This window comes from Caretta caretta, chromosome 1 (assembly GCF_965140235.1).
Source record: "Caretta caretta isolate rCarCar2 chromosome 1, rCarCar1.hap1, whole genome shotgun sequence".
Lineage (NCBI taxonomy): Eukaryota > Metazoa > Chordata > Testudines > Cheloniidae > Caretta > Caretta caretta.
The window spans coordinates 44,609,759-44,637,177 of record NC_134206.1 but is presented as its reverse complement, the minus strand read 5'-3'; the positions used below and the strand labels follow the sequence as shown (position 1 = coordinate 44,637,177).

The following is a 27,419-nucleotide window of genomic DNA, read 5'->3' as shown; positions in this document are numbered from 1 at the left end:
GCAGCAGAGTCCACAGGCAGGCAGCCGGGACCCCAGGTGCTGCGGCCAGCAGCTGGCAGCGGAATCCCCAGCCGCGGGCAGCGGAGTACTCAGTGGTGGGCTGTGGCTGGGATTCCCAGGTGCGGGGGCCGGCAGCAGAGCCCCGAATAAAACGTTTAACCATGTAACCGATAACATTTTAATCAGTTACACGGTTCCTTTTTTTAACTGCTATTTACATTCCTACTGGGTATAGTGCACAGATCGGGGTGGCCAGCCTGAGCCTGAAAAGGAGCCAGAATTTACCAATGTACATTGCCAAAGAGCCACAGTAATACGTCAGCAGACCCCCATTAACTTCTCCCCGCCCGCTCCCAGCGCCTCCCTCCCCGCACCTCCACTCTAGGGGGGAGGGGGAGGAGCAAGGGCACTGCAGGCTCAGGGGAGGGAGTGGGGCCTGTGGCGGAGCCAGGGGTTGAGCAGTGAGCCCCCCCCGGCACATTGGAAAGTTGGTGCCTGTAGCTCCAGCCCCGGAGTCAGTGCCTGTACAAGGAGCCGCATATTAACTTCTGAAGAGCCGCATGTGGCTCCGGAGCCACAGGTTGGCCACCCGGCTTAGATTATCCAGAAGTACAAAGTTTGGTTTAAAAGTCATAAAATTGATATAGTACATAATCTGCAATAACCCAAATTTAGGTTAATACATTTAACGATACAGTTTAGATATTAGCATCCAAATATTCAGGTACATCACTCATGGAAGTTTATACTAAGAGTTGATTGTGGAAAACAAATATAGCAAGGAGTATAGCTTGTCCCTCAGTAATTGAGCATTTAGGATAGGCTAATGCTTCAACAAATACAGTGCATTATATACAGAATGCCAAGTATAAAGTACATGTGTGCAGCCCTGGTAATCTATATGCAGTTTTGTAGGAGGAATGCCAGTGGAAGCATGGTGTATCTAAGGGTTATGATGGAAACTTTTTAATTGCTGCTGATGTAGCTCATCTCGGTAACAGATTTTAGAAGTCTCTGATTCAGTAGCTGGTAGTTGCCTGTATCCTGGCAATGCAATGCTCAAGGGAGTAGTTTTTTTCCATTGACATCTGATTATATTTCTGATTAGTCCCCAATAAAGCAAAGCTCCTTGTATTGACAGATGAAGGGGCATTAGTGAAAGGAGCAAAAAAGCTTGGCTATGTCTTCACAGGAAGAACTCCACACTCAGTTATCATTGATGCGGTAAGTGGAGCATGTGCGGTGTACAGTAGTTTTCAAGTATATGTGCATGGGATACATCCCCTTTGTATGGTTCAAAGAGCAGCTCTGCAGGGCTCCCTCTGAGGCCATATGCAGACAGGTTTTGTCAGAGTGGGATGGGCAGAGCCAAGGATCTGTCTCGAGGTGAATCCTTGGGTCCTTCCTCAGTGGAACAGGCAAAGAGCAACAGATACTAATTGTGGCAGTAAACTGAAGCTGCCCCTATGGGATGCTTTGGGAAGCACATTCATTTGAGCTGGGCACTGGGGAGAAGATTTCCCCCAAAAGAGAAAAGAGAATACATGGATTGGAACAAATATATACTTTAGTGTAATTACTTATGTAACTGTCCCTTTAATTTCTATGTCCTGGGATGTGCTAGAGCTGAATCTCTATTCCTCACTGAATATATATCCTCCTGAAGATATGCTTTGTGTGTGTGCAGTGTATTGAACAGATTAAGGTTAATAAATGTGGACAGTTCCATTGACATAGGGCCACATTCTGATCCAGTTTACAGCCATCTGTGTGAGGTACTTTAACTCTGGATTTATACAGGTGCAACCGAGAAGGACTTGGTCCATGGGATACATCCAAGGGCTTTGGGTTTTGCTTGTTTAATGTGTAACTGTTGTGTGCTGTTCTGGATGTGCATTTGTTTTGTAAATCACCCCTTCTAGCAACAGTGTAACAAAGGCTGGATACACCCTCAAGAGGATGGTGGTGGGGCACAGCCATCACTCTTGTAATTTCCAGGCCAGGCCTTTATATAGATTTTTTCCTAACGGCGCCACCTTTTCTCAGTGTTATTTAGAGGAAGTCATGAAAGTTGTTAGGGATACTTATAGAATCATAGAATATAAGGGTTGGAAGGGACCCCAGAAGGTCATCTAGTCCAACCCCCTGCTCAAAGCAGGACCAATTCCCAGTTAAATCATCCCAGCCAGGGCTTTGTCAAGCCTGACCTTAAAAACCTCTAAGGAAGGAGATTCTACCACCTCCCTAGGTAACGCATTCCAGTGTTTCACCACCCTCTTAGTGAAAAAGTTTTTCCTAATATCCAATCTAAACCTCCCCCACTGTAACTTGAGACCATTACTCCTCGTTCTGTCATCTGATACCATTGAGAACAGTCTAGAGCCATCCTCTTTGGAACCCCCTTTCAGGTAGTTGAAAACAGCTATCAAATCCCCCCTCATTCTTCTCTTCTGCAGGCTAAACAATCCCAGCTCCCTCAGCCTCTCCTCATAACTCATATGTTCCAGACCCCTAATCATTTTTGTTGCCCTTCGCTGGACTCTCTCCAATTTATCCACATCCTTCTTGAAGTGTGGGGCCCAAAACTGGACACAGTACTCCAGATGAGGCCTCACCAATGTCGAATAGAGGGGAATGATCACGTCCCTCGATCTGCTCGCTATGCCCCTACTTATACATCCCAAAATGCCATTGGCCTTCTTGGCAACAAGGGCACACTGCTGACTCATATCCAGCTTCTCGTCCACTGTCACCCCTAGGTCCTTTTCCGCAGAACTGCTGCCTAGCCATTCGGTCCCTAGTCTGTAGCTGTGCATTGGGTTCTTCCGTCCTAAGTGCAGGACCCTGCACTTATCCTTATTGAACCTCATCAGATTTCTTTTGGCCCAATCCTCCAATTTGTCTAGGTTCTTCTCTATCCTATCCCTCCCCTCCAGCGTATCTACCACTCCTCCCAGTTTAGTATCATCCGCAAATTTGCTGAGAGTGCAATCCACACCATCCTCCAGATCATTTATGAAGATATTGAACAAAACCGGCCCCAGGACCGACCCTTGGGGCACTCCACTTGATACCGGCTGCCAACTAGACATGGAGCCATTGATCGCTACCCGTTGAGCCCGACAATCTAGCCAGCTTTCTACCCACCTTGTAGTGCATTCATCCAGCCCATACTTCCTTAACTTGCTGACAAGAATACTGTGGGAGACCGTGTCAAAAGCTTTGCTAAAGTCAAGAAACTTCAGAACATTGTTATTTGGTTTAAAAAGCATGCTGTAGGTCCTGGATGTGCAGTGTTGTCTGGAACTGCCCAGGGCCTTCCTACCAGCTCTGCACTCGGTGCTATCACTAAAAAAGCTAAGCCCGTCTGAGCACAAGACAAATCCTCCCTCCAGCACACAGCTTGCTATTTCCCCATGTTGAGTTTCCTCACACCTTCTTGTCAACTGTCTAAATGGGCCATCTTGATTATCACTACAAAAGTTTTTTTCTCTTGCTGATAATAGCTCATCTTAATTAATTAGCCTCTTACAGTTTGTATGGCAACTTCCACCTTCTCTGTATGTGTGTATATATATATATATCTTCCTACTATATGTTCCATTCTATGCATCCGATAAAGTGGGCTGTAGCCCACGAAAGCTTATGCTCTGATAAATTTGTTAGTCTCTAAGGTGCCACAAGTACTCCTGTTCTTTTAGCTTGAGCACTGTATCTGGGCTGTGTGATGCTGCTTCTAAGGGTAGGGAATCCTCCCTCCTTAGGCCAAGCTCTGCAGCTGCCGGTGCAGCTCTGAGGGACCTGGACCTCTGCTCTGCTACAGGATTGGTTGTGGATCCATAAACCCTTCACTTCTTTTCCCTCAGCCCACTCACACTCAACCCCACCAGTCCCTCAACACTTGCTTCGCCATGCAGTAGAATCAAACAAGTTTCACTGCATCTGTGAAATGTTGGACTTGTGCAGGGGAGGATTGTTGGTAATACCAGGGTTTGCTCCTAAATGCGGCAATTTTCACTAGAAAATCTTAGTCTCTTTTGCATATTGGTCCTGTACATTGCAGTCTGACACATGAAATAAATGCGCACACTTTTTGGGGAGTCCTGCTTATCAGCCCTGTTCAGATAATAGAATCATAGAATCATAGAATATCAGGTTTGGAAGGGACCTCAGGAGGTCATCTAGTCCAACCGCCTGCTCAAAGCAGGACCGATCCCCAATTAAATCATCCCAGCCAGGGCTTTGTCAAGTCCGACCTTAAAAACGTCTAAGGAAGGAGATTCCACCACCTCCCTAGGTAACGCATTCCAGTGTTTCACCACCCTCCTAGTGAAAAAGTTTTTCCTAATCTCCAACCTAAACCTCCCCCACTGCAACTTGAGACCATTACTCCTTGTTCTGTCATCTGCTACCACTGAGAACAGTCTAGAGCCATCCTCTTTGGACCCCCCTTTGAGGTAGTTGAAAGCAGCTATCAAATCCCCCCTCATTCTTCTCTTCCGCAGACTAAACATCCCCAGTTCCCTCAGCTTCTCCTCGTAAGTCATGTGTTCCAGTCCCCTAATCATTTTAGTTGCCCTCCGCTGGACTCTCTCGAATTTTTCCACATCCTTCTTGTAGTGTGAGGCCCAAAACTGGACACAGTACTCCAGATGAGGCCTCACCAATGTCGAATAGAGGGGAACGATCATGTCCCTCTATCTGCTGGCAATGCCCCTACTTATACAGCCCAAAATGCCATTGGCCTTCTTGGCAACAAGGGCACACTGCTGACTCATATCCAGCTTCTCGTCCACTGTAACCCCTAGGTCCTTTTCCGCAGAACTGCTGCCTAGCCATTCGGTCCCTAGTCTGTAGCGATGCATTGGATTCTTCCGTCCTAAGTGCAGGACTCTGCACTTGTCCTTGTTGAACCTCATCAGATTTCTTTTGGCCCAATCCTCTAATTTGTCTAGGTCCCTCTGTATCCTATCCCTACCCTCCAGCGTATCTACCTCTCCTCCCAGTTTAGTATCATCTGCAAACTTGCTGAGGGTGCAATCCACACCATCCTCCAGATCATTTATGAAGATATTGAACAAAACCGGCCCGAGGACCGACCCTTGGGGCACTCCACTTGATACCGGCTACCAACTAGACATGGAGCCATTGATCACTACCCATTGAGCCCGACAATCTAGCCAACTTTCTATCCACCTTATAGTGCATTCATCCAGCCCATACTTCTTTAACTTGATGGCAAGAATACTGTGGGAGACCATGTCAAAAGCTTTGCTAAAGTCAAGGAATAACATGTCCACCGCTTTCCCCTCATCCACAGAGCCAGTTATCTCATCATAGAAGGCAATTCGATTAGTCAGGCATGACTTGCCCTTGGTGAATCCATGCTGACTGTTCCTGATCACTTTCCTCTCCTCTAAGTGCTTCAGAATTGATTCCTTGAGGACCTGCACCATGATTTTTCCAGGGACTGAGGAGAGGCTGCCTGGCCTGTAGTTCCCAGGATCCTCCTTCTTCCCTTTTTTAAAGATGGGTACTAGATTAGCCTTTTTCCAGTTGTCTGGGACTTCCCCCGATTGCCCTGAGTTTTCAAAGATAATGGCCAATGGCTCTGCAATCACATCCGCCAACTCCTTTAGCACTCTCGGATGCAACGGATCCGGCCCCATGGACTTGTGCACGTCCAGCTTTTCTAAATAGTCCCGAACCACTTCTTTCTCCACAGAGGGTTGGTGACCTCCTCCCCATGCTGTGCTGCCCAGTGCAGTAGTCTGGGAGCTGACGTTGTTCGTGAAGACAGAGGCAAAAAAAGCATTGAGTACATTAGCTTTTTCCACATCCTCTGTCACTAGGTTGCCTCCCTCATTCAGTAAGGGGCCCACACTTTCCTTGGCTTTCTTCTTGTTGCTAACATACCTGAAGAAACCATTCTTGTTACTCTTAACATCTCTTGCTAGCTGCAACTCCAGGTGTGATTTGGCCTTCCTGATTTCACTCCTGCATGCCCAAGCAATATTTTTACACTCATCCCTGGCCATTTGTCCAATCTTCCACTTCTTGTAAGCTTCTTTTTTGTATTTAAGATCGGCAAGGATTTCACTGTTAAGCCAAGCTGGTTCCCTGCCATATTTACTATTCTTTCTACGCATCGGGATGGTTTGTCCCTGTAACCTCAATAAGGATTCTTTAAAATACAGCCAGCTCTCCTGGACTCCTTTCCCCCTCATGTTATTCTCCCAGGGGATCTTGCCCATCAGTTCCCTGAGGGAGTCAAAGTCTGCTTTTCTGAAGTCCAGGGTCTGTATTCTGCTGCTTTCCTTTCTTCCTTGTGTCAGGATCCTGAAGTGGACCATCTCATGGTCACTGCCTCCCAGGTTCCCATCCACTTTTGCTTCCCCTACTAATTCTTCCCGGTTTGTGAGCAGCAGGTCAAGAAGAGCTCTGCCCCTAGTTGGTTCCTCCAGCACTTGCACCAGGAAATTGTCCCCTACATTTTCCAAAAACTTCCTGGATTGTCTGTGCAACGCTGTATTGCTCTCCCAGCAGATATCAGGGTGATTGAAGTCTCCCATGAGAACCAAGGCATGCGATCTAGTAACTTCTGCGAGTTGCCGGAAAAAAGCCTCGTGCACCTCATCCCTCTGGTCTGGTGGTCTATGGTAGACTCCCACCATGACATCACCCTTGTTGCTCACACTTCTGAACTTAATCCATAAACTCTCAGGTTTTTCTGCAGTTTCATACTTGAGCTCTGAGCAGTCATACTGCTCTCTTACATACAGTGCAACTCCCCCACCTTTTCTGCCCTGCCTGTCCTTCCTGAACAGCTTATATCCATCCATGACAGTACTCCAGTCATGTGAGTTATCCCACCAAGTCTCTGTTATTCCAATCACATCATAATTCCTTGACTTTGCCAGGACTTCCAGTTCTCCCTGCTTGTTTCCCAGGCTTTGTGCATTTGTGTATAGGCACTTGAGATAACCCGCTGATAGCCCCTCTTTCTCAGTATGAGGCAGGAGCCCTCCCCTCTCACGTGCCCCTGCTCGTGCTTCCTCCTGGTATCCCACTTCCCCACTTACCTCAGGGCTTTGGTCTCCTTCCCCCAGTGAACCTAGTTTAAAGTCCTCCTCACTAGGTTAGCCAGCCATGGTAACGTCTCTGCTTCTGCTGGGAAAATTTTTATCCAGGTGGTCCATATTTGAACCCTTTCCTTATGTCAACAGCCTTTACTTAGCAGGTTTAAATGCTTAGTCTTTTTTTAAAGCATATTTATGTGCTCGCAAAGATTGGGAGCTAGAATTTCCTCTGTTATATAGATGCAACCCCGCTAAAATCTGTGACTGCAGGCTCATAAAGTAATAAAGAAATTGAAAGTCACTGGAGTTGTACAGGTGCAAATGAGGGCTGAATTTGCCACTTCACAGTTAGACTGAAATGGGACAGTATACCTCTTTAACCAGGAGAGGGAGCTATCATCACATCACATTTGAAATCATGTGACATGGGCATTTGAAAATCATGATGCTTCTATACATATATGCATCATTCACATCATCTTAATTTTCTGTACAATGTATTTTTCTGCAGCTGGGGAAAGAGGAAGCCTTTGAAATTCTTAATGTGCTGGAGTTTTCTAGGTAAGTTATTTCTGCAGATATTAAATAAATGCAAAGCAGCAAATAAAAGAGAAAATGTGCTAGTAACATTACAAATGATCAGGTTCACTGGAATTTAAAGAAATTATAGTTGGTTGGCTAGTTAAATCATCCATTTTCCTTTAGATTTGCCATTGCCCTCAATCTGGGATGAATAAATTGCTCCTTTTTACAAATGGGAATTAGAGGTCTAGTGGTTAGACATGGAAGTAGGGGTCAAGGGACATCTTTTCTAGTTCTAGCTCTGTCAGAGACTTTCAATGTGACCTTAGCAGATCACTTCACTTCTCTGCGCCTAAATTTCCTCACCTGTAAAATGGGGCTAATGATTCTCACCTAGCCTTAGTAATATGCTTCGAGAATGTCAGATGAAAAGCACTGTATAAGTTCAAAATATAATTCATAATTTCCACGCAAGTAGAGGGAATCTCCCACTTGAGGGAAATTTCATGCCTTTTTTGGGAGCAGCCTGACCACCCATATTCCAGTCTCTATTCTGCTTCCCAGCAGGAGAGACTTCAGGCCTAATTCTTATTTACACTAAGGATCCTTTGCACCACTCTGGCTGTATAAGAGAACCTTAGCATAACAGGCACTTGATAGATTCTCCCTCTGCTGAGAAGATGGAGATGTTTCGTGCTTTGCGCCTGGGTTTGTGTTGTACCAGTCAAACTGAGTTTTTCTGCCACTTCTAATGCCTGGCCCCCCTCAGTTCTGTCGGCTAAGGCCAGGTTTGACTCAGCTGTTGCTTGGGCCTTCTTTGTTACCTATTTCTGTGGCAAGCTGACTTGGCCTGCTGAGGAGGAAGAGGATGGTGAGGGAGAAGGGTGGCTAGGTTGTGTTTCCCTCTTCCTTGCCTTCTCTGAATGTTCCTCAGATGTGTCCCCATGGCTCTCACTGGGTCTTGTGCATGTCTGGACTTGCTTTGTGACCTCCATAAAGGGAGTGGAGTCATCATCCAGGGACCCAAGCACTGGGAGTAGAAGGGTTTCTGGACACAGAAATTCCCTGCATCTTTTGACTACAGGGGTCTTTTCTGGCCCTTTATGGATTCTCTTTGGGCCCACAGGTAGAATTCTCTCTTGTTGTTATTCTGTCCCTCCCTCATCCATAGTAGCATCTTACTCCAGCAAAGAGGATGAGGTTGCTCACACAATTCCAGGACCCAGGAGGGGGTGGAAGCTCCCCTGGCGTATTAGTTTGCTGCAGAGTTTCTGAACTATTTTTGATAAAAGAGTGTCCTACATATCTACTATGAGTAGGAGACTCAACAGGGCAGAGCCTGTGAGGAGAAAGTTCAGTCCAAGAGACAAGGAAGACAAATACTCTCCTATGTACTTTATCTTATTGGACTTACCAGGAGTCCTGCTTCATTCCATGTGGTGATTGAAGATGCACACAGAAGGAAGCAGAGTTCTACAAAAAACTGTTTTTATTTTTTGTTTGTTTTTAAAAAGGTTGTAAAGTGAAGTACTGAAAAGGCAGGACATGCCAAGGCTAAGATTGCTCAGAAACTCCTTACTCTATCCCCTTGTGCCTGTGTATTTACAATATATTTTAATTCCACCATTACATTCTGTTGTTTCCAAAATATCCTCAGAATTTCAACCAAACTAAGGCTCTGAACTAAGAGCCATGTCTCATTTATTATTAGGGGCCTGCTAAATTCGTGGCCATGAAAAATATGTCAAGGACCGTGAAATCTGGTCTCCCCCCGAGAAATCTGGTCTTTTGTGTGCTTTTAATCTATACTATACCGATTTCACGGGGGAGACCATCGTTTCTCAAATTGTGGGTCCTGACCCAAAAGGGAGTTGCAAGGGGGTCACACGGTTATTTTAGCGGGGTCGCGGTATTGCTACCCTTACCTCTGTGCTGCTACCTTCAGAGCTGGGCAGCCGGAGAGTGGCAGCTGCTGACTGAGGGCCCAGATCTGCAGGCAGCAGCGCAGAAGGAAGGGTGGCAATACCATACCAGGCCATCCTTATTTCTGCGCTGCTGTTGGCAGCAACTCTGCCTTCAGGGCTGGGCTCCTGGCCAGCAGCCAGTGCTCTCTAACTGCCCAGCTCTGAAGGCAGCACCGCCACCAGCAGCAGTGCAGAAGTAAGGGCAGCAGTGCCGCAACTCACCCTGCAACAACCTTGCGACCCCCCCCCCCCCGCACTCGTTTTTGGGTCAGGACCCCTACAATTACACCACCATGAAATTTCAGATTTAAATAGCTGAAATCATGAAATTTATGATTTTTTAAATCCTATGACTGTGAAGTTGACCAAAATGGACTGTGAATTTGGTAGGACTCTATTCATTACATACCCCTGCTTCATTCACGGGACCCAATTCTCCACTCTGTTTTATGCCAGTCTAACTTGTTTGATTTCATTGGGTTTAGACTGATGTAAAAGTCTTGTAGAGAAGTGGAGACTCAAACCTGGTACTGAATGTGTGTGCACAAGGGGCAGAGTTAAAGTTGCAGGGGAGAGTTAAGGTTGTGTGACCAATCTTAACTTTGACATTTCCTGACTTGTGTATGCTCTACTTTGAAATCCTAGTGTTCTTTTTATGTAGTTTGTTTTATTTTGGATATAAGTGTAAAGGTAATTATTTGCTAGGAAAGTTTGTCTGAATCTTTAGTGCACAGATTGCTACTGGGAAGAGGCACAAAACTCCATGTGGTGGGAGATTCTGCCTAGCTTTGTAGAGTGTCAGATGAACCAATCCATTTTTTTTGGAAATTGGGGGGGAAACTCACAAAATGCAATTTACTAGTAAGGCAAAATTAGTGTTTTTAAGAGGAACATGAAAGTCCCCATTGTTCACTCCTTTATATATTTTGAAGAACCCTGCATTAATTTGTTGCATAATTTCTCCTAAAGCAGGAGGTTTGTTTGCATAGTTTACAGTGTGCTGATAGTATTCTTTTTATTGGCATTTTGCCAGGGTTTATGAAATCAGCCTTCTTGCTTCATCTGTGGGAACAGTGCCTAGGTCCCTTAATAACATACATAAAACTTAGAAGTGAAAAACACCCATTAAGTCATCTAATTGATACCCCTGCCAGTGCAGGATTGTTCCCTACAGTATATTCGTGAATGTCCAGTTAGAAATGATTCAAGTGATTACCACCACTTCCTATGGGAGACTGTTCTGCCATCTAATATATCCCAAACCCAGTTTTCCTAACATTCAGCCTAATTGTTTTTCATTTTTATCCCATTACTCCTAGTTATACCTGCTTAAACAATTCTACCAATTCTTATTCCTTCTTGGGGTCAAAAATACATAAGGTAGATAGAGTGTTAGCATATCCATGGTAATTTAACTCTTTCCTCATATGCTTTTATTCTTTTCTTGCAAGTAAATCTTTATAATCATTTTTGTTGCTCTTCTCTGAATTCCCTCCAAACTGTTGATATTTTTCTAGTGTCTTTTGCTGTCCAGAGTTAAAGGTGTTGCCTTGCCATATACAACAGTGATATTACCTCCAGCCTTGTTACACACACAGAGACACATAGAATCATAGGACTGGAAGGGACCTCGAGAGGTCATCTAGTCCAGTCCCCTGCACCCATGGCAGGACTAAGTATTATCTGGACCATCCCTGACAGGTTTTTGTCCAACGTGCTCTTAAAAAACTCCAAGGATGGAGATTCCACAACTTCCTTGGACACTTTACTCAGGTGCTTAACCACTCTGAAAGTTAGGAAGTTTTCCTAATGTCCAGTCTAAACCTCCCTTGCTGCAATTTAAGCCCATTGCTTCTTGTCCTATCCTCAGACTTAAGAAAAACGATTTTTCTCCCTCCTCCTTGTAACAACCTTTTATGTACTTGAAAACTGTTATCATGCTTCTCTCAGTCTTCTCTTTTCCAGACTAAACAAAACCAGTTTTTTCAATCTCCCCTCATAGGTCATGTTTTCTAGACCTTTAATCATAGAATCATAGAATATCAGGGTTGGAAGGGACCTCAGGAGGTCATCTAGTCCAACCCCCTGCTCAAAAGCAGGACCCATCCCCAATTAAATCATACCAGCCAGGGCTTTGTCAAGCCTGACCTTAAAAACTTCTAAGGAAGGAGATTCCACCATCTCCCTAGACAACGCATTCCAGTGTTTCACCACTCTCCTAATGAAAAAGTTTTTCCTAATATCCAACCTAAACCTCCCCCACTGCAACTTGAGACCATTACTCCTTGTCCTGTCCTCTTCCACCACTGAGAATAGTCTAGAACCATCCTCTCAGGAACTACCTCTCAGGTAGTTGAAAGCAGCTATCAAATCCCCCCTCATTCTTCTCTTCCGCAGACTAAACAATCCCTGTTCCCTCAGCCTCTCCTCATAAGTCATGTGTTCCAGACCCCTAATCATTTTTGTTGCCCTTCGCTGGACTCTCTCGAATTTTTCCACATCCTTCTTGTAGTGTGAGGCCCAAAACTGGACACAGTACTCCAGATGAGGCCTCACCAATGTCGAATAGAGGGGGACGATCACATCCCTCGATCTGCTGGCAGTGCCCCTACCTATACATTCCAAAATGCCATTGGCCTTCTTGGCAACAAGGGCACACTGCTGACTCATATCCAGCTTCTCGTCCACTGTCACCCCTAGGTCCTTTTCTGCAGAACTGCTGCCTAGCCATTCGGTCCCTAGTCTGTAGCTGTGCATTGGGTTCTTCCGTCCTAAGTGCAGGACCCTGCACTTATCCTTATTGAACCTCATCAGATTTCTTTTGGCCCAATCCTCCAATTTGTCTAGGTTCTTCTGTATCCTATCCCTCCCCTCCAGCGTATCTACCACTCCTCCCAGTTTAGTATCATCCGCAAATTTGCTGAGAGTGCAATCCACACCATCCTCCAGATCATTTATGAAGATATTGAACAAAAACGGCCCCCGGACCGACCCTTGGGGCACTCCACTTGATACCGGCTGCCATCTAGACATGGAGCCATTGATCACTCCCCGTTGAGCCCGACAATCTAGCCAACTTTCTACACACCTTACAGTGCATTCATCCAGCCCATACTCTTTAACTTGCTGACAAGAATACTGTAGGAGACCGTGTTAAAAGCTTTGCTAAAGTCAAGAAACAATACATCCACTACTTTCCCTTCATCCACAGAACCAGTAATCTCATCATAGAAGGCGATTAGATTAGTCAGGCATGACCTTCCCTTGGTGAATCCATGCTGACTGTTTCTGATCACTTTCCTCTCGTGTAGGTGCTTCAGGATTGATTCCTTGAGGACCTGCTCCATGATTTTTCCGGGGACTGAGGTGAGGCTGACTGGCCTGTAGTTCCCAGGATCCTCCTTCTTCCCTTTTTTAAAGATGGGCACTACATTAGCCTTTTTCCAGTCGTCCGGGGCTTCCCCTGATCGCCATGAGTTTTCAAAGATAATGGCCAATGGCTCTGCAATCACAGCCGCCAACTCCTTTAGCACTCTCGGATGCAACGCATCCGGCCCCATGGATTTGTGCACGTCCAGCTTTTCTAAATAGTTCCTAACCACTTCTTTCTCCACAGAGGGCTGGCCACCTCCTCCCCATGCTGTGCTGCCCAGCACAGCAGTCCAGGAGCTGACGTTGTTCATGAAGACAGAGGCAAAAAAAGCATTGAGTACATCAGCTTTTTCCACATCCTCTGTCACTAGGTTGCCTCCCTCATTCAGTAAGGGGCCCACACTTTCCTTGGCTTTCTTCTTGTTGCTAACATACCTGAAGAAACCGTTCTTGTTACTCTTAACATCTCTTGCTAGCTGCAGCTCAAGGTGTGATTTGGCCCTCCTGATTTCATTCCTACATTCCCGAGCAACATTTTTGTACTCTTCCCTGGTCATTTGTCCAATCTTCCACTTCTTGTAAGCTTCTTTTTTATGTTTAAGATCCGCAAGGATTTCACTGTTAAGCCAAGCTGGTTGCCTGCCATATTTACTATTTTTTCGACTGTCAAGGTTCCTTCCCCACTCTGAACTCTAGGGTACAGATGTGGGGACCTGCATGAAAAACCTCCTAAGCTTATCTTTACCAGCTTAGGTCAAAACTTCCCCAAGGTACAAAATATTCCACCCTTTGTCCTTGGATTGGCCGCTACCACCACCAAACTAATACTGGTTACTGGGGAAGAGCTGTTTGGACGCGTCTTTCCCCCCAAAATACTTCCCAAAACCTTGCACCCCACTTCCTGGACAAGGTTTGGTAAAAAGCCTCACCAATTTGCCTAGGTGACTACAGACCCAGACCCTTGGATCTTAAGAACAATGAACAATCCTCCCAACACTTGCACCCCCCCTCCTTTCCTGGGAAATGTTGGATAAAAAGCCTCACCAATTTGCATAGGTGACCACAGACCCAACCCTTGGATCTGAGAACAATGAAAAAGCATTCAGTTTTCTTACAAGAAGACTTTTAATAGAAATAGAAGTAAATAGAAGTAAAGAAGTCCCCCCTGTAACATCAGGATGGTAGATACCTTACAGGGTAATTAGATTCAAGACATAGAGAACCCCTCTAGGCAAAACCTTAAGTTATAAAAAGATACACAGACAGAAATAGTTATTCTATTCAGCACAATTCCTTTCTCAGCCATTTAAAGAAATCATAATCTAATGCATACCTAGCTAGATTACTTACTAAAAGTTCTAAGACTCCATTCCTGGTCTATCCCCGGCAAAGCAGCATATAGACAGACAGACCAGACCCTTTGTTTCTCTCCGTCCTCCCAGCTTTTGAAAGTATCTTGTCTCCTCATTGGTCATTTTGGTCAGGTGCCAGTGAGGTTACCTTTAGCTTCTTAACCCTTTACAGGTGAGAGGATTTTTTTCTCTGGCCAGGAGGGATTTTAAAGGGGTTTACCCTTCCCTTTATATTTATGACATCGACACATCGGGATGGTTTGTCCCTGTAACCTCAATTGGGATTCTTTGAAATACAGCCAGCTCTCCTGGACTCCTTTCCCCCTCATGTTATTCCCCCAGGGGATCCTACCCATCAGTTCCCTGAGGGAGTTGAAGTCTGCTTTCCTGAAGTCCAGGGTCCGTATTCAGCTGCTTACCTTTCTTCCCTGTGTCAGGATCCTGAACTTGACCAACTCATGTCTGGACTCTCTCCAATTTGTCCACATCTTTCCTGAAATGTGGAACTCAGAACTGGACACAACACTCCACAAAATCTTCTCCCTCCTTGAACTTCCAGGACACACTTCTTAGCCACCAACCTTCTGTATTAGGTGGGACCCTGATGGGAGCCCATTAGTTTTGTTCATTAAGAAAGATCCAGAGGAGTGGTAGTTAGGCAGTGCAAAGCATTCCCTCTCAGAGGATGAGCACTCTGCCCCTGCAATCTTGAAGTGGGTCAGCACTGGGAGCAAGGTATCAAGTTCAACAAAATACATGTTTCTATATGATAATCCATTGTATTTTTGAACTGGAGCATTCAGTAAGTTTATCTTTTGTTTTTGAAAAGTTATGGTAAATTATTTGGGGAACGATTTTCAAAAGTTTTAGGCATAGAAACTCTTGCATGCAATTCATGCCTAATTTGTGTGTGTAATTACATTAACTGCACGAGCCAGTATCTGTGCATGCAGATTACCAATTTCAGGACTATCAGATTAGTTTAGGGAGTCCCAGTAATTGCCTATGTACATTAGGAATGCAAATGTGGGTGTGCATCTGTATGCCATAAACTACTATAAATCAGGCCATTTATGTTCATATTGATTAAAGAAGCATAGGATTGGAAGATGGAAAATGCATGTGTAAGATAGTTATGTATTGTACATTTACTAGTGTTTTTATATGACCTGGTTTAAAATGTGCCAAGCGTATGGAAGAGAACTTGTGGGATCAGACTGTGCTTTTACTCCTAGAACCATAGATCTGATTAGAAAACAATTAAAAATGACTGTTCGTTTGTTTTCTCATAGTAACAGAAAGAGAATGTCTGTAATAGTTCGGACTCCAACGGGACGACTTCGTCTGTACTGTAAAGGGGCTGTAAGTAATCTGCTACTACTAACAGAGAATGGTAGAAATACCGTGAGCTGCTGCAGCAGTCACATTGTAAAATGTTGAAATGTTGTCCATTCTAATGAGTATCTGTTAGCTGCACATATTAGGGGCCAAATGTTTAAAGGAGCCTTAACCTGTTCTCTGATTTTGTTTGCAGGAACCCATAGTATTTAGGCCTCTCAATGCCTGAACTGAAATCCTGCCTACGTTAAAGTCGATGGGAGTCTTCCCATTGACTTCAGTGCAGGCAGGATGTCTCCCCTGATATGCAGGTACAGTTAGGAAGTTAGACATCTAAACACTGTGGTCTGAATCTTCAAAACTGGAGTCTGTTCTCAAGCATTTAGCCCTGTCTGTCTTGTGATCTTCTGCTTTCTCCCATCTCTGCATCTGCTACTGCTGCTATTTGTCCCTGCTCATAATATGCTGTGCTCCTACTTTCACCAACAGGAGGGATAATGTATCAAAATGCAATGACTGAAAAAAATCAGAGGCATCAACAACCAGAGCAGGGTGTGGCTTTAAATTCAGTGGAAAGTGATGGAGGGTGGCTCAGTTTTATCAGGTGGAATTAAATCTCTGTTTGTTTTAACAGTGCTTCTTCTGTGATGTTTTACCTTAAGGCTCGAATTTACTACTCTGTGTGTGTGTGTGTGTGTGTGTGTGTGTTTGTGTTTTAAACACACTTTAAAAAAATCATTTGAAATACAGGGCTGGATGCATCTCTACTATACTACAGTGTAGTTCCACTGATTTCAGTGGAGTTATGCCAACATGGAAGTGGAATAACAGAGGTGAATCAAGCCCACTGTAATTATACATTGCTTAAAACTTTTGAAAGTCACACACAAATCTGGACCCAACAGAACTGACCATGTCTGACATCTGCGTTTCCAGTCCCATTACTGTTCTTACTACTTTTGTTTTCACACTGCTGAACTCTTTCTTTCTCTTGCTGTCAGTTTTGTGTTGCTGAGTGTTACAGCTGTTACACATCACAGAACTAGCATTGGGAAGAAGAAAAAGAAGAGGTATTGTGGGTCTGATCTTGTTCCATAGATGTTAGTAGAAGTCTTGCACTGACTTCAGTGGGAACAGGCGAATGCCCTCTAGCAGCAGCAAAGGGGCCACAACAACCAGAAGATCAGGGGAGGCAAGAATGACACCAAAAATCAACTTGTTTTATTTTAAGAAAAATAGTGCCATAACTTTTGAAAGTGAGTTTGCATTTATTGGGCAGAACCCTGAATATATTCCTGTCTTGGTCTCATAAAATAATGAAGGTGATATTATAAATTATTTATTTACGTTCAACTGTATTTGAAGTTCATCTAGATATTAAAAATGAAGTTCCTTTTCTTTTATGTCTTTTACACCTTTTTTCTTTTCCTGATTTCTCAGGCAACCTTTCTTCCTTCATTTCCCCTTCACTCCAGACCTTTATCAGTCCCAGAAATAACCACAGGCAGTAATGGATGGTGCTTCTAAGGCAATTCCCAGCAATGGAATCCAACCTATGTTGGTTTCAGAGTAGCAGCCGTGTTAGTCTGTATCCGCAAAAAGAACAGGAGTACTTGTGCACCTTAGAGACTAACAAATTTATTTGAGCATAAGCTTGTTCTGACTTCTCAATTCGGCAAAACTGTCGTTGACATACATGGGAATTTTGCCTGAGTAAGAATTGCAAGATAAGCTCTTAAGTATGGGTCTGTGCTGGAACTGTGTTTTTTATTGTTCAGGACTCTTCTGTTCTTGGAAAACTCAGTCTCACTTCACTAATTCAAAATGGAGCATTCCATCTTTGCTGTACTGTATTCTAAATTTAAATAACTGTGTAACAAGTTTGGGGTAAGGGAAGAAAAATCTAAAGAAACAATGTGTGTGTTTTTGTATTTGCAAAGCAATTATAGTATCCCACCCCTTTTCACTTCTGCTTGGAGTTCATATATGGTGGTTAAAACTGTAGCATTCCAGCTTTGGTTTTCTAAGCGGAGCTAGATCCGTTTCATAGGTAAACCAAAATTCATTATTTTATGTATTTTCATTTGCAGATACTATCATGTCCACTTTAGACACCTCACATCAGTTAGATCTAGAGGGGTTGAACACTTGTGCATTGTACGTACATGAATGAAAAGTTTACATGTGAATTTACTCTTTATATCTAATTTGGTTTTGATAGGATAATGTTATTTTTGAGAGACTTTCAAAAGATTCCCAGTATATGGAGCAAACACTATTGCATCTTGAATACTTTGCCACAGAAGGTAAGTGAAACAACGCGCAAGTATGAATCGAATTTTTGAATTATTAGTCGTATTTTATGTATTAATTTTTAAATGCCATCAAATTGTTCAGTGCTGAGCAAGACAAAAATGAAGACACAGAGCAAATTCATAGGCGATGTGTCGTATATGTAAGATACACATGGGTTAGTGAGTTTAAGTCTAAAAAAGGAGTTTACAAGTTGATCCTGCTTCTGTTGAAACCATAGTGAAACTGATTTCAGTGGGAGCAGTTCTGAGTCCTGCATAAGAATAAAGGTGAGTAGTGACTTGATTCTGATCTCACTTTTACATGTGTAAATCAGGAGTAACTACACTGAAATCAATGGAATTACAGCAGTGTAAAATCAGAAGAGATGAGAATTAGGCCCTAAGTGTCTAAACTAGTGTAACATACAAGCTGAGAGAGCTGGGAAAAAGATGTGCATTACAACTTCAACTCATATAGATTCATGTCTGAATCTGGCTCACTGGTGCTACCCCTAGGAGCTTACAATCTAAAATCAAACATGCCAACTTTTTATATTACTGGTGACAAATTCATGACACATTCATTCACAAGGAAATGCTAACAGGGATATGGGCTTTGTTCCTTTTTTATACTGTGACGAAGTTCCTCCTCTACTTTGGTGGGTCTTGCGCTTATTGGTGGATTTGCTCACGTCGGAGATTCACGGCCGCACTCAGTTTGGCCGTTTTCGTGAACCCATAGTCCAGGTCAACTCCTTCTGTGTCTGACCAGGAGTTGGGAGGTTTGGGGGGAACCTGGGCCCGCCCTTTATTCCGGGTTCCAGCCCAGGGCCCTGTGGAATGCAGCTGTCTAGAGTGCCTCCTGGAACAACTGTGCGACAGCTACAATTCCCTGGGCTACTTCCCCATGGCCTCCTCCCAATACCTTCTTTATCCTCACCATAGGACCTTCCTCCTGGTTCTGATAATGCTTGTATTCCTCAGTTCTCTAGCAGTATGCCTTCTCACTCTCAGCTCCTAGTGCCTCTTGCTCCCAGCTCCTCACATGCATGCCACAAACTGAAGTGAGCTCCTTTTTAAATCCAGGTGCCCTGATTAGCCTGCCTTAATTGATTCTAGCAGCTTCTTGATTGGCTGCAGATGTTCTAATCAGCCTGTCTGCCTTAATTGTTTCCAGAAAGTTCCTGATTGTTCTGGAACCTTCCCTGTTATCTTACCCAGGATAAAGGGACCTACTTAACCTGGGGCTAATATATCTGCCTTCTATCACTCTTCTGTAGCCATCTGGCCCAACCCTGTCACAATAGCTTTTACTTCATTACTGTTGTCAAGGTTCCTCCCCCACTCTGAACTCTAGGGTACAGATGTGGGGACCTGCATGAAAAACCTCCTAAGCTTATCTTTACCAGCTTAGGTCAAAACTTCCCCAAGGTACAAAATATTCCACCCTTTGTCCTTGGATTGGCCGTTACCACCACCAAATTAATACTGGTTACTGGGGAAGAGCTGTTTGGACACGTCTTTCCCCCCAAAATACTTCCCAAAACCTTGCACCCCACTTCCTGGACAAGGTTTGGTAAAAAGCCTCACCAATTTGCCTAGGTGACTACAGACCCAGACCCTTGGATCTTAAGAACAATGAACAATCCTCCCAACACTTGCACTCCCCCTTTCCTGGGGAATGTTGGATAAAAATCCTCACCAATTTGCATAGGTGACCACAGACCCAAACCCTTGGATCTGAGAACAATGAAAAAGCATTCAGTTTTCTTACAAGAAGACTTTTAATAGAGATAGAAGTAAATAGAAGTAAATAAGTCCCCCCTGTAACATCAGGATGGTAGATACCTTACAGGGTAATTAGATTCAAAACATAGAGAACCCCTCTAGGCAAAACCTTAAGTTATAAAAAGATACACAGACAGAAATAGTTATTCTATTCAGCACAATTCCTTTCTCAGCCATTTAAAGAAATCATAATCTAATGCATACCTAGCTAGATTACTTACTTAAAGTTCTAAGACTCCATTCCTGGTCTATCCCCGGCAGAGACAGAATATAGACAGACACACAGACCCTTTGTTTCTCTCCCTCCTCCCAGCTTTTGAAAGTATCTTGTCTCCTCATTGGTCATTTTGGTCAGGTGCCAGTGAGGTTACCTTTAGCTTCTTAACCCTTTACAGGTGAGAGGATTTTTTTCTCTGGCCAGGAGGGATTTCAAAGGGGTTTACTCTTCCCTTTATATTTATGACAACTGTAAAAACATGAATTGATGGTTATTTTTTCCTAAGTCTGAAGCTGTTATTTGTGCAGACTTTAAATATTTTTTTCCAGTTTGTTCTCTGACTTCCCTTAACCCCAAATAATAAAGCCTTTCCATTTTATATGGCATGCTTCCTCCTTTTTCTGACTGACCCATGCCAAAATAAAAATCTTTACTTAGGCCTGGTCTCCACTATACAGTTAGGTTGATGTAAGATGCCTTGTGTCGACCTGGCTGTGGATGACTGTGCATTTAAATTTGGTTACCGCTGATGTAAGTGCCTCTCTATGCCACTTCTGTAACACCACCTCCCTGAGCAACATAGAGTCACAGTTTCTATAATTAGGTTGATGCTTACATCAACTGTTGCTGGCTTTCAGGAGCCATGCCACAATGCCCTACACTGACAGTACAATCGACACAAGTGCTCCTGGTAAGAACGTGCACTGCTGACACAAGGTGCCACGTGTGCACACACACACAAGCAATTTAATAACTGCAATGGCTGTATGCCAGTGTAAATTAGGTTAACTTATTTTGTAGTGTAGACATGGTCTCATATATGTTAAATTTGATCAGCCGTCTAATAAAATGATCTCTTTCATACTCTATGGGGCCTATTCTCTATTTATTGTGCAGGTGTAACTTCCGTTCACATAACTGTGAGTAATATGTATGCATGGAGGGGGAGAATACATTCTCTTCTCTGAAAGGAAGTATTGGGATGAGCAATAATTTGGGATGAGTAGTATTACATATATGAAATACCTGCTGTTGAAATATAATAATGATAATACTTACCAACCTCATTGGGGTTGTGTAACTTACAGGAATTAACATTTAAAACAAATCACTTTCAGCCTCAAATGGAAAATTAGATGAAAGATGACACTGTTGTTGCTCCAGTATTACTAGATTACTGAAAATTGGGGAGAGATTTGTGCATGTTAGGCCAGCTACTCATCTTGGTTACACTGGTGTAAATCCAGCGTAGTCAATGAAATTGGTTAGATTTACGCCAGTGTTAGTAAATTCACAATCTGCCCCATTTGGGTAAAGTTGGTGGAAAAGCCCAAATGTTTCCAAACTGTACTGGGAGATTGTCTTGCCTTTCTAGAGCTCTGTGTTGCATTACTTATGTGTGCAAAACTTTCATTGACTCCAGTTAGGGGGCCAGGTGTTTAGCATCAGCTGGTTCATTCAATAGAAGGATTTTAATAACCTCCCTATCAGTAGGTTAATGTGTGCAACATCTATATTCTGTTTTGTAGGTTTGAGGACTCTGTGCATTGCATATGCGGACCTGTCAGAAAATTCTTATCGAGAGTGGTTAAATGTTTATAATGAAGCTAGCACAATTTTGAAAGACAGAACTCAAAAGATGGAGGAGTGCTATGAGATCATTGAAAAGGTAACAACTGCAGGCGTTTATGCTGCTGAAGGCTAAATCCTGCTTACCTTATTCATGTGAATAGTTCCAAGGAGGATTATTTTGCTAAATGTATCACATGTTGAATTAATAAATACATCTGCTGGAATATATATATATTACACAAACGTATGCATGCTCTTGCTCTTTCTCACTTTTCTACTGTTGTATCCACTCCAGTTTTCATATTTATTTTTCTAATTCTCAATCCAAAAGACACTTTTTTCAGTCTATGCCGCTGAAATATTTCCTGTACAATATCTGTAAAGTTACAAATAACTAAGTTAAATGATTACAAAATGTATTCCTTTGGCCAACGAATTACTAAAATGGTTTCAGGGTTAAAACTGGCAGATAGGACTGCTGCTTTATTTGGCAGAGTTTGCTGCTTTTATTTCTGCAGCATGTTGTCTGCCATATTTTCTGTAACATGGCCAAATCCTTTCCTGCAATGGCGCTAAAATGTCAGAAAAATATGCACAGCTCTGTAGCACCTACTAGTTGTATGGGACATTTTTTCTTTCCAGGAATATGCATATGTATATACAATACAGATACTTGGATTGTTCAATATTCATTCCATTTGTGTTACATATGATGTGATTATGTCCGTAAATAATTGCAATAATTTTAGACTTGAGTGATTGTATGCAGGCTGTGTATACATTTTATGGGAGGGAAAATAGTTTAAATGATATGACGCCAAATGATTTCTTTTTTGTGAGCTTAAGAAATACAGATTGTGACCGTTTAAGCATATTGCTATGGTGATTAGTGAATGCACCAATATGTATGTTCATCCACTGGCTAACGTTAAAGTTGTGTAACTTCAATTAACTGCTTTTGAAATGTTGCCATCTTTCTGATCAGAAACATTTGGCTTCATTATACACCTCTGAAATGTGGATTGTATGTGGAGGAAATAGAAGAACCACACAAAAAAATTACTGTACTGTATTTCTCCTTCGAGTAGTGACCCTATAGGTGCTCCACTATCGGTGTGCTTGTGTCCCTGTGCTGCTGATCGGAGAACTTCAGTAGCAGTGTCTGCTAGGCCTGCTCATGTGCTGTGTCTCCTCGTACTTCACCATGAGACTAGTCAGCGCGCATGGGCGAGCCCTCCTCAATTTCTTCTCAACTACCCGTGGCTAGAGACAGAAATATTATAAGAGCATTGCTTTATTTTATATATCTATAGCTAGTTAGTCTTCTAGTTATAGTTCTAGTTCTTTTCTCCTTTCTTATTTTACCCTTGAAAATAATAATAAAAAAATACTTTATTTTTCCCCTCTCTTTTCTCCCCCACTGGGGACCCTTCCCCACCAATGGGGTATGCCTGGTTTCCCAGGCTTCAAGAAGTGCCTTATTAACAAAGAGGCAATTCCGATGGCAGACAAGCACTCCCAGTGCATTCACTGCCTCAGGGAAGGCCACATCCAGCAGAAGCGTGGTCTTTGCCATCCATGATCTCGTAAGGACAGAGAGCTCTGACAAAAGATCATCTTCATGGAGGTGGCTCTCAGGCCTGAGTCACCTGGCAGATGTGGGTTTTCCCCACAGCCCTCTACATCTAAGGGTTGTGGGTTGAAGAAACAAGCTGCAGACCCCTCTCATAAATCATCTAAGAATAGAGCAGGAAGCCCCCACAGTGAGCCCTCAGATATCCATAAGCGATCTCCATCTCGCTTAGTATCTTCGGCACCATCAGCACTGACACCATCTCAGTCCGGCACCCATGATTCATAGAGACTGACAGCAAACAGTACCTCTGACAGGCCCATAGACCTGATGGGTATGGGCACCGAGTCATCAGCACCAAAAGACAGGAGTAAGCACTCCACTAAAAAGGCGCTCCTGGTACACGAGTCTACGTTGGCACCACCAGTGATGGCTCACCTGGCATCGGAGCAGCTGGCTTGAACAAGATCCCTGTACTCCTGGAACTGCTACCAATACTGACGGGGATTGCATGCTGGAATTGCATGCTGGAGTCCCCAACTCTCAGTATCGAGACCTCTACACTGAGCCTTTACCACGCATGGGAATTATCCCCACTGCCATGCTATGCCCCTCCACTCTCTAGCAAGGGTTCAGACAGTGAGCTCACAGGAGGTAGTGTTGCAGTACTTCTCCCAAGACCCATATGGTACTCAGTACGAACAGAGCCCAAAGATATACCCACAGATGGCCCCACCACCACCATCTTGTTACAGCCACCCATGGGTGCCACTGTTGGGCTCTATACAACCATTACCGTTGGGTGGCATATTGCCAGCATGCCTCTCAAGCTTCAAGCCTTGCCTGAGAATCCTCAAGACACACCCCATCAGCTGCAGCATCCAAAGCTTTGGAACCACCCTCCACAGGACATATTGGAGCAGGAGGCTGGTATTGAGGAAAAACTGGTGCTGAGGACCATATCCTCCTCTTCTCCTGATGAAGCTGTCATGCTTCCCCCACTATCTTTTGCAGATGACTTTCATCTCTTCCAGGAGCTGGAAGAGAGTGGCAGACACCCACCTTCAACTCCTTGACATCCTCCAGTCTTCCTCCTCCTCACAGATCGCCTTCCCTATTAATGAGGTTATTTGCCCAGCAAGAATCATATACCAAACCCCATGGTCAGTAGCACATACTTGCAAGCGGGTGGATAAAAAATTCTGTGTCCCCACCAAAGAATCCACCTGCCACCCAACTCCATCGTGGTGGACGCTGTCAACTCCCATGATGTTATGTTAGCAACAAGAAGAAAGTCAAGGAAAGTGTGGGCCCCTTACTGAATGAGGGAGGCAACCTAGTGACAGAGGATGTGGAAAAAGCTAATGTACTCAATGCCTTTTTTGCCTCTGTCTTCACGAACAAGGTCAGCTCCCAGACTACTGCACTGGGCAGCACAGCATGGGGAGGAGGTGACCAGCCCTCTGTGGAGAAAGAAGTGGTTCGGGACTATTTAGAAAAGCTGGACGAGCACAAGTCCATGGGGCCGGATGTGCTGCATCCGAGAGTGTTAAAGGATTTGGCGGCTGTGATTGCAGAGCCATTGGCCATTATCTTTGAAAACTCATGGTGATCGAGGAAGGTCCCGGATACTGGAAAAAGGCTAATATAGTGCCCATCTTTAAAAAAGGGAAGAAGGAGGATCCTGGGAACTACAGGCCAGTCAGCTTCTCCTCAGTCCCTGGAAAAATCATGGAGCAGGTCCTCAAGGAATCAATTCTGAAGCGCTTAGAGGAGAGGAAAGTGATCAGGAACAGTCAGCATGGAACACATGACTTATGAGGAGAGGCTGAGGGAACTGGGATTGTTTAGTCTGCGGAAGAGAAGAATGAGGGGGGATTTGATAGCTGCTTTCAACTACCTGAAAGGGGGTTCCAAAGAGGATGGATCTAGGCTGTTCTCAGTGGTAGCAGATGACAGAACGAGGAGTAATGGTCTCAAGTTGCAGTGGGGGAGGTTTAGGTTGGATATTAGGAAAAACTTTTTCACTAGGAGGGTGGTGAAACACTGGAATGCGTTACCTAGGGAGGTGGTGGAATCTCCTTCCTTAGAAGTTTTTAAGGTCAGGCTTGACAAAGCCCTGGCTGGGATGATTTAATTGGGGAATGGTCCTGCTTTGAGCAGCCGGTTGGACTAGGTGACCTCCTGAGGTCCCTTCCAACCCTGATATTCTATGATTCTGTGATTCTATGACTGACAACACCAGTTGAGGGCTACTCTCTGCAAGAGGGATTGGAAGTGCCTCAACCTTTTTGGTAGCAAGTTAGCCACTCTCCAATTCTGTACCACCAACTACCAGGCCCTCACGGCAAAATATGTTTATATAAACTCCTCAAATTTAAGTGACTTTACTGAGCAGATACCAGATTCACATTTGACTCATTCAAGGCCGTTATCCGGGAAGGCCAGTTAGTGGCAAAGACATTGCTGCAATCTGCCCTCGACGCAGCTGACACAGCAGCTAAATCCATCTCCATGGCTGTGGTGATGCAACAGGTCTCATGACTCCATCTGTCGGGTTTCTTGAAAGAGGTGCAGTCTGCCATTAAGGACCTTCCTTTTGAGGGCACAAAGTTCTTCGGTGAGAAGACTGATGCTTCCCTTCACATCCTTAAGGATTCCAGGGCTACTCTCTGATTGCTGGGTGTCTACATGCTGGGACAAAAGAGAAGATTTAGTTCCCAATCCCAGCATAGACCATACACATCTCAATATCAACGTCAATGCCAATATGAGACACAAAGAAAGAAAGGGAAATTCCCTAAACGCAAACCACCAGGCCCACAATCTTCTTCCTCCCAGTCCTAGAGATCATTGAAACCGGGTACTCCATTCATTTTACCTCCCTACCCTTCCCTGTCCCACTCATAAGAGTTTACTACAAAAAGAGCCACCATCTTTGGCTCCACAGTACTGTCATCTGTAACGGACCAGACTCTGAAGTACTTGCCCTCCAGAAAGGATACTGCTTGGGAGTCACCTACAGTGGAACACCCATAGGGACACTACTTGAAGAAGAAGTTACTCACTTTGTGCAGTAACAATGGTTCTTCAAGATATGTGTCCCTCCACAACCCACCCTTCTCCCTCTACTTCGGAGTTCTTATCAATGACTCTGTGCTAGAGAAGGAACTTAGGGGGGTTAGCCCGCATGCACTGACTAGCCTCGGGCACAGCACAAGGAGAGAGAGTGCATGTGTGGGCTTACTGGACACTGCTATTGAAGTTCTCTGATCAGCAGCTCAAGGACACAAGCACACCTACAGTGGAGCACCCATAGGGACATCTAGAAGACCCATTGTTTCTGCACAAGGTGAGTAACTTCTTCATCTCTTGTCAAAACATATTAGTGATGAGGTACAGCATGCATCATTAATTCCCTTTTTGAGTGTGTTCTAAGCTGATATTTGGCCTAAAGAAAACAATCGCTCAAATTCTTATGTTTATTTCAGGATTTGCTGCTTCTTGGAGCTACAGCCATTGAGGACCGCCTTCAAGCAGGTGTTCCAGAAACTATAGCAACACTAATGAAAGCAGAAATCAAGATATGGATCCTGACAGGGGACAAACAGGAAACAGCTCTCAACATAGGTAGCAACAGCAACCTTCATATTTTATTTTGCTTTGAATTCACCTGATACAGAACTGTGAAGATATGTAGCAAATGTGTGCACTAAGGTAACTGGTGCTAGTGATTAAGAAGCCATTGTAACTTCCACTGAATGAAAAATGTTAATTAGAGTTTAAGGTGCAATCTAGTTCGTATATTTGAAGGTGAAAGTAGCATTCCAGCAGTAGGGGGAAATCAGCTTGTATGAAAAAGTTCTTGAGATTAATAGCTTAGGGCTATATTATAATTTTTCATAACAAAAATCACTCAATTCTGCATGCAGTTCTGTACATGGAGAGGGAGATCAGATTGTCTGAAATGAATTGCTATCCATGGAACATATCTGAGGAGAATTTGGCCCTTTAGGTTATAATGGTGTATCTGTTCCACAACAGGTGCTACTCAATATTGAGGAAAAAGAGCCTGCCCATAGATACGAAAACAAATTACAGAGAGAAGCACCACAGAGAGGAACTATGGGGAGCATAGGTACGCCATAACCTGCTTAATTGAAGTAAAAGACATCTACTGTAGGAAAAAGGCATGGTTACATACTTTAACCTATTTTAACCCCAACTTCAACCTATCTTTCTAGTATACATAAACCTCCTTGGGTGACCGATTCATAGGACCCAGTCCCCTAGGAAACAGCTGTACAAAATTGTGACCTCTCTTCTGTTGACAATAAGAAATTCTCCT

The 27,419-nt window shown here is 43.9% G+C and overlaps 1 protein-coding gene across 5 annotated transcripts in view; it reads left to right on the top strand.

Moving 5' to 3' along the window:
- Window positions 1-27,419, top strand: part of ATP8A2 (ATPase phospholipid transporting 8A2) — a 663,684-nt gene that overhangs the window by 166,672 nt on the left and 469,593 nt on the right. For all 5 annotated transcript variants that reach the window (XM_048846098.2, XM_048846107.2, XM_048846083.2 and 2 more), the window contains exons 18-23: window positions 1,142-1,224; window positions 7,591-7,640; window positions 15,582-15,651; window positions 17,849-17,933; window positions 21,456-21,595; window positions 26,563-26,701. In XM_048846098.2, coding sequence (XP_048702055.1) covers window positions 1,142-1,224; window positions 7,591-7,640; window positions 15,582-15,651; window positions 17,849-17,933; window positions 21,456-21,595; window positions 26,563-26,701 — 567 coding nt within the window. The remainder of the gene's footprint in view (window positions 1-1,141; window positions 1,225-7,590; window positions 7,641-15,581; window positions 15,652-17,848; window positions 17,934-21,455; window positions 21,596-26,562; window positions 26,702-27,419) is intronic.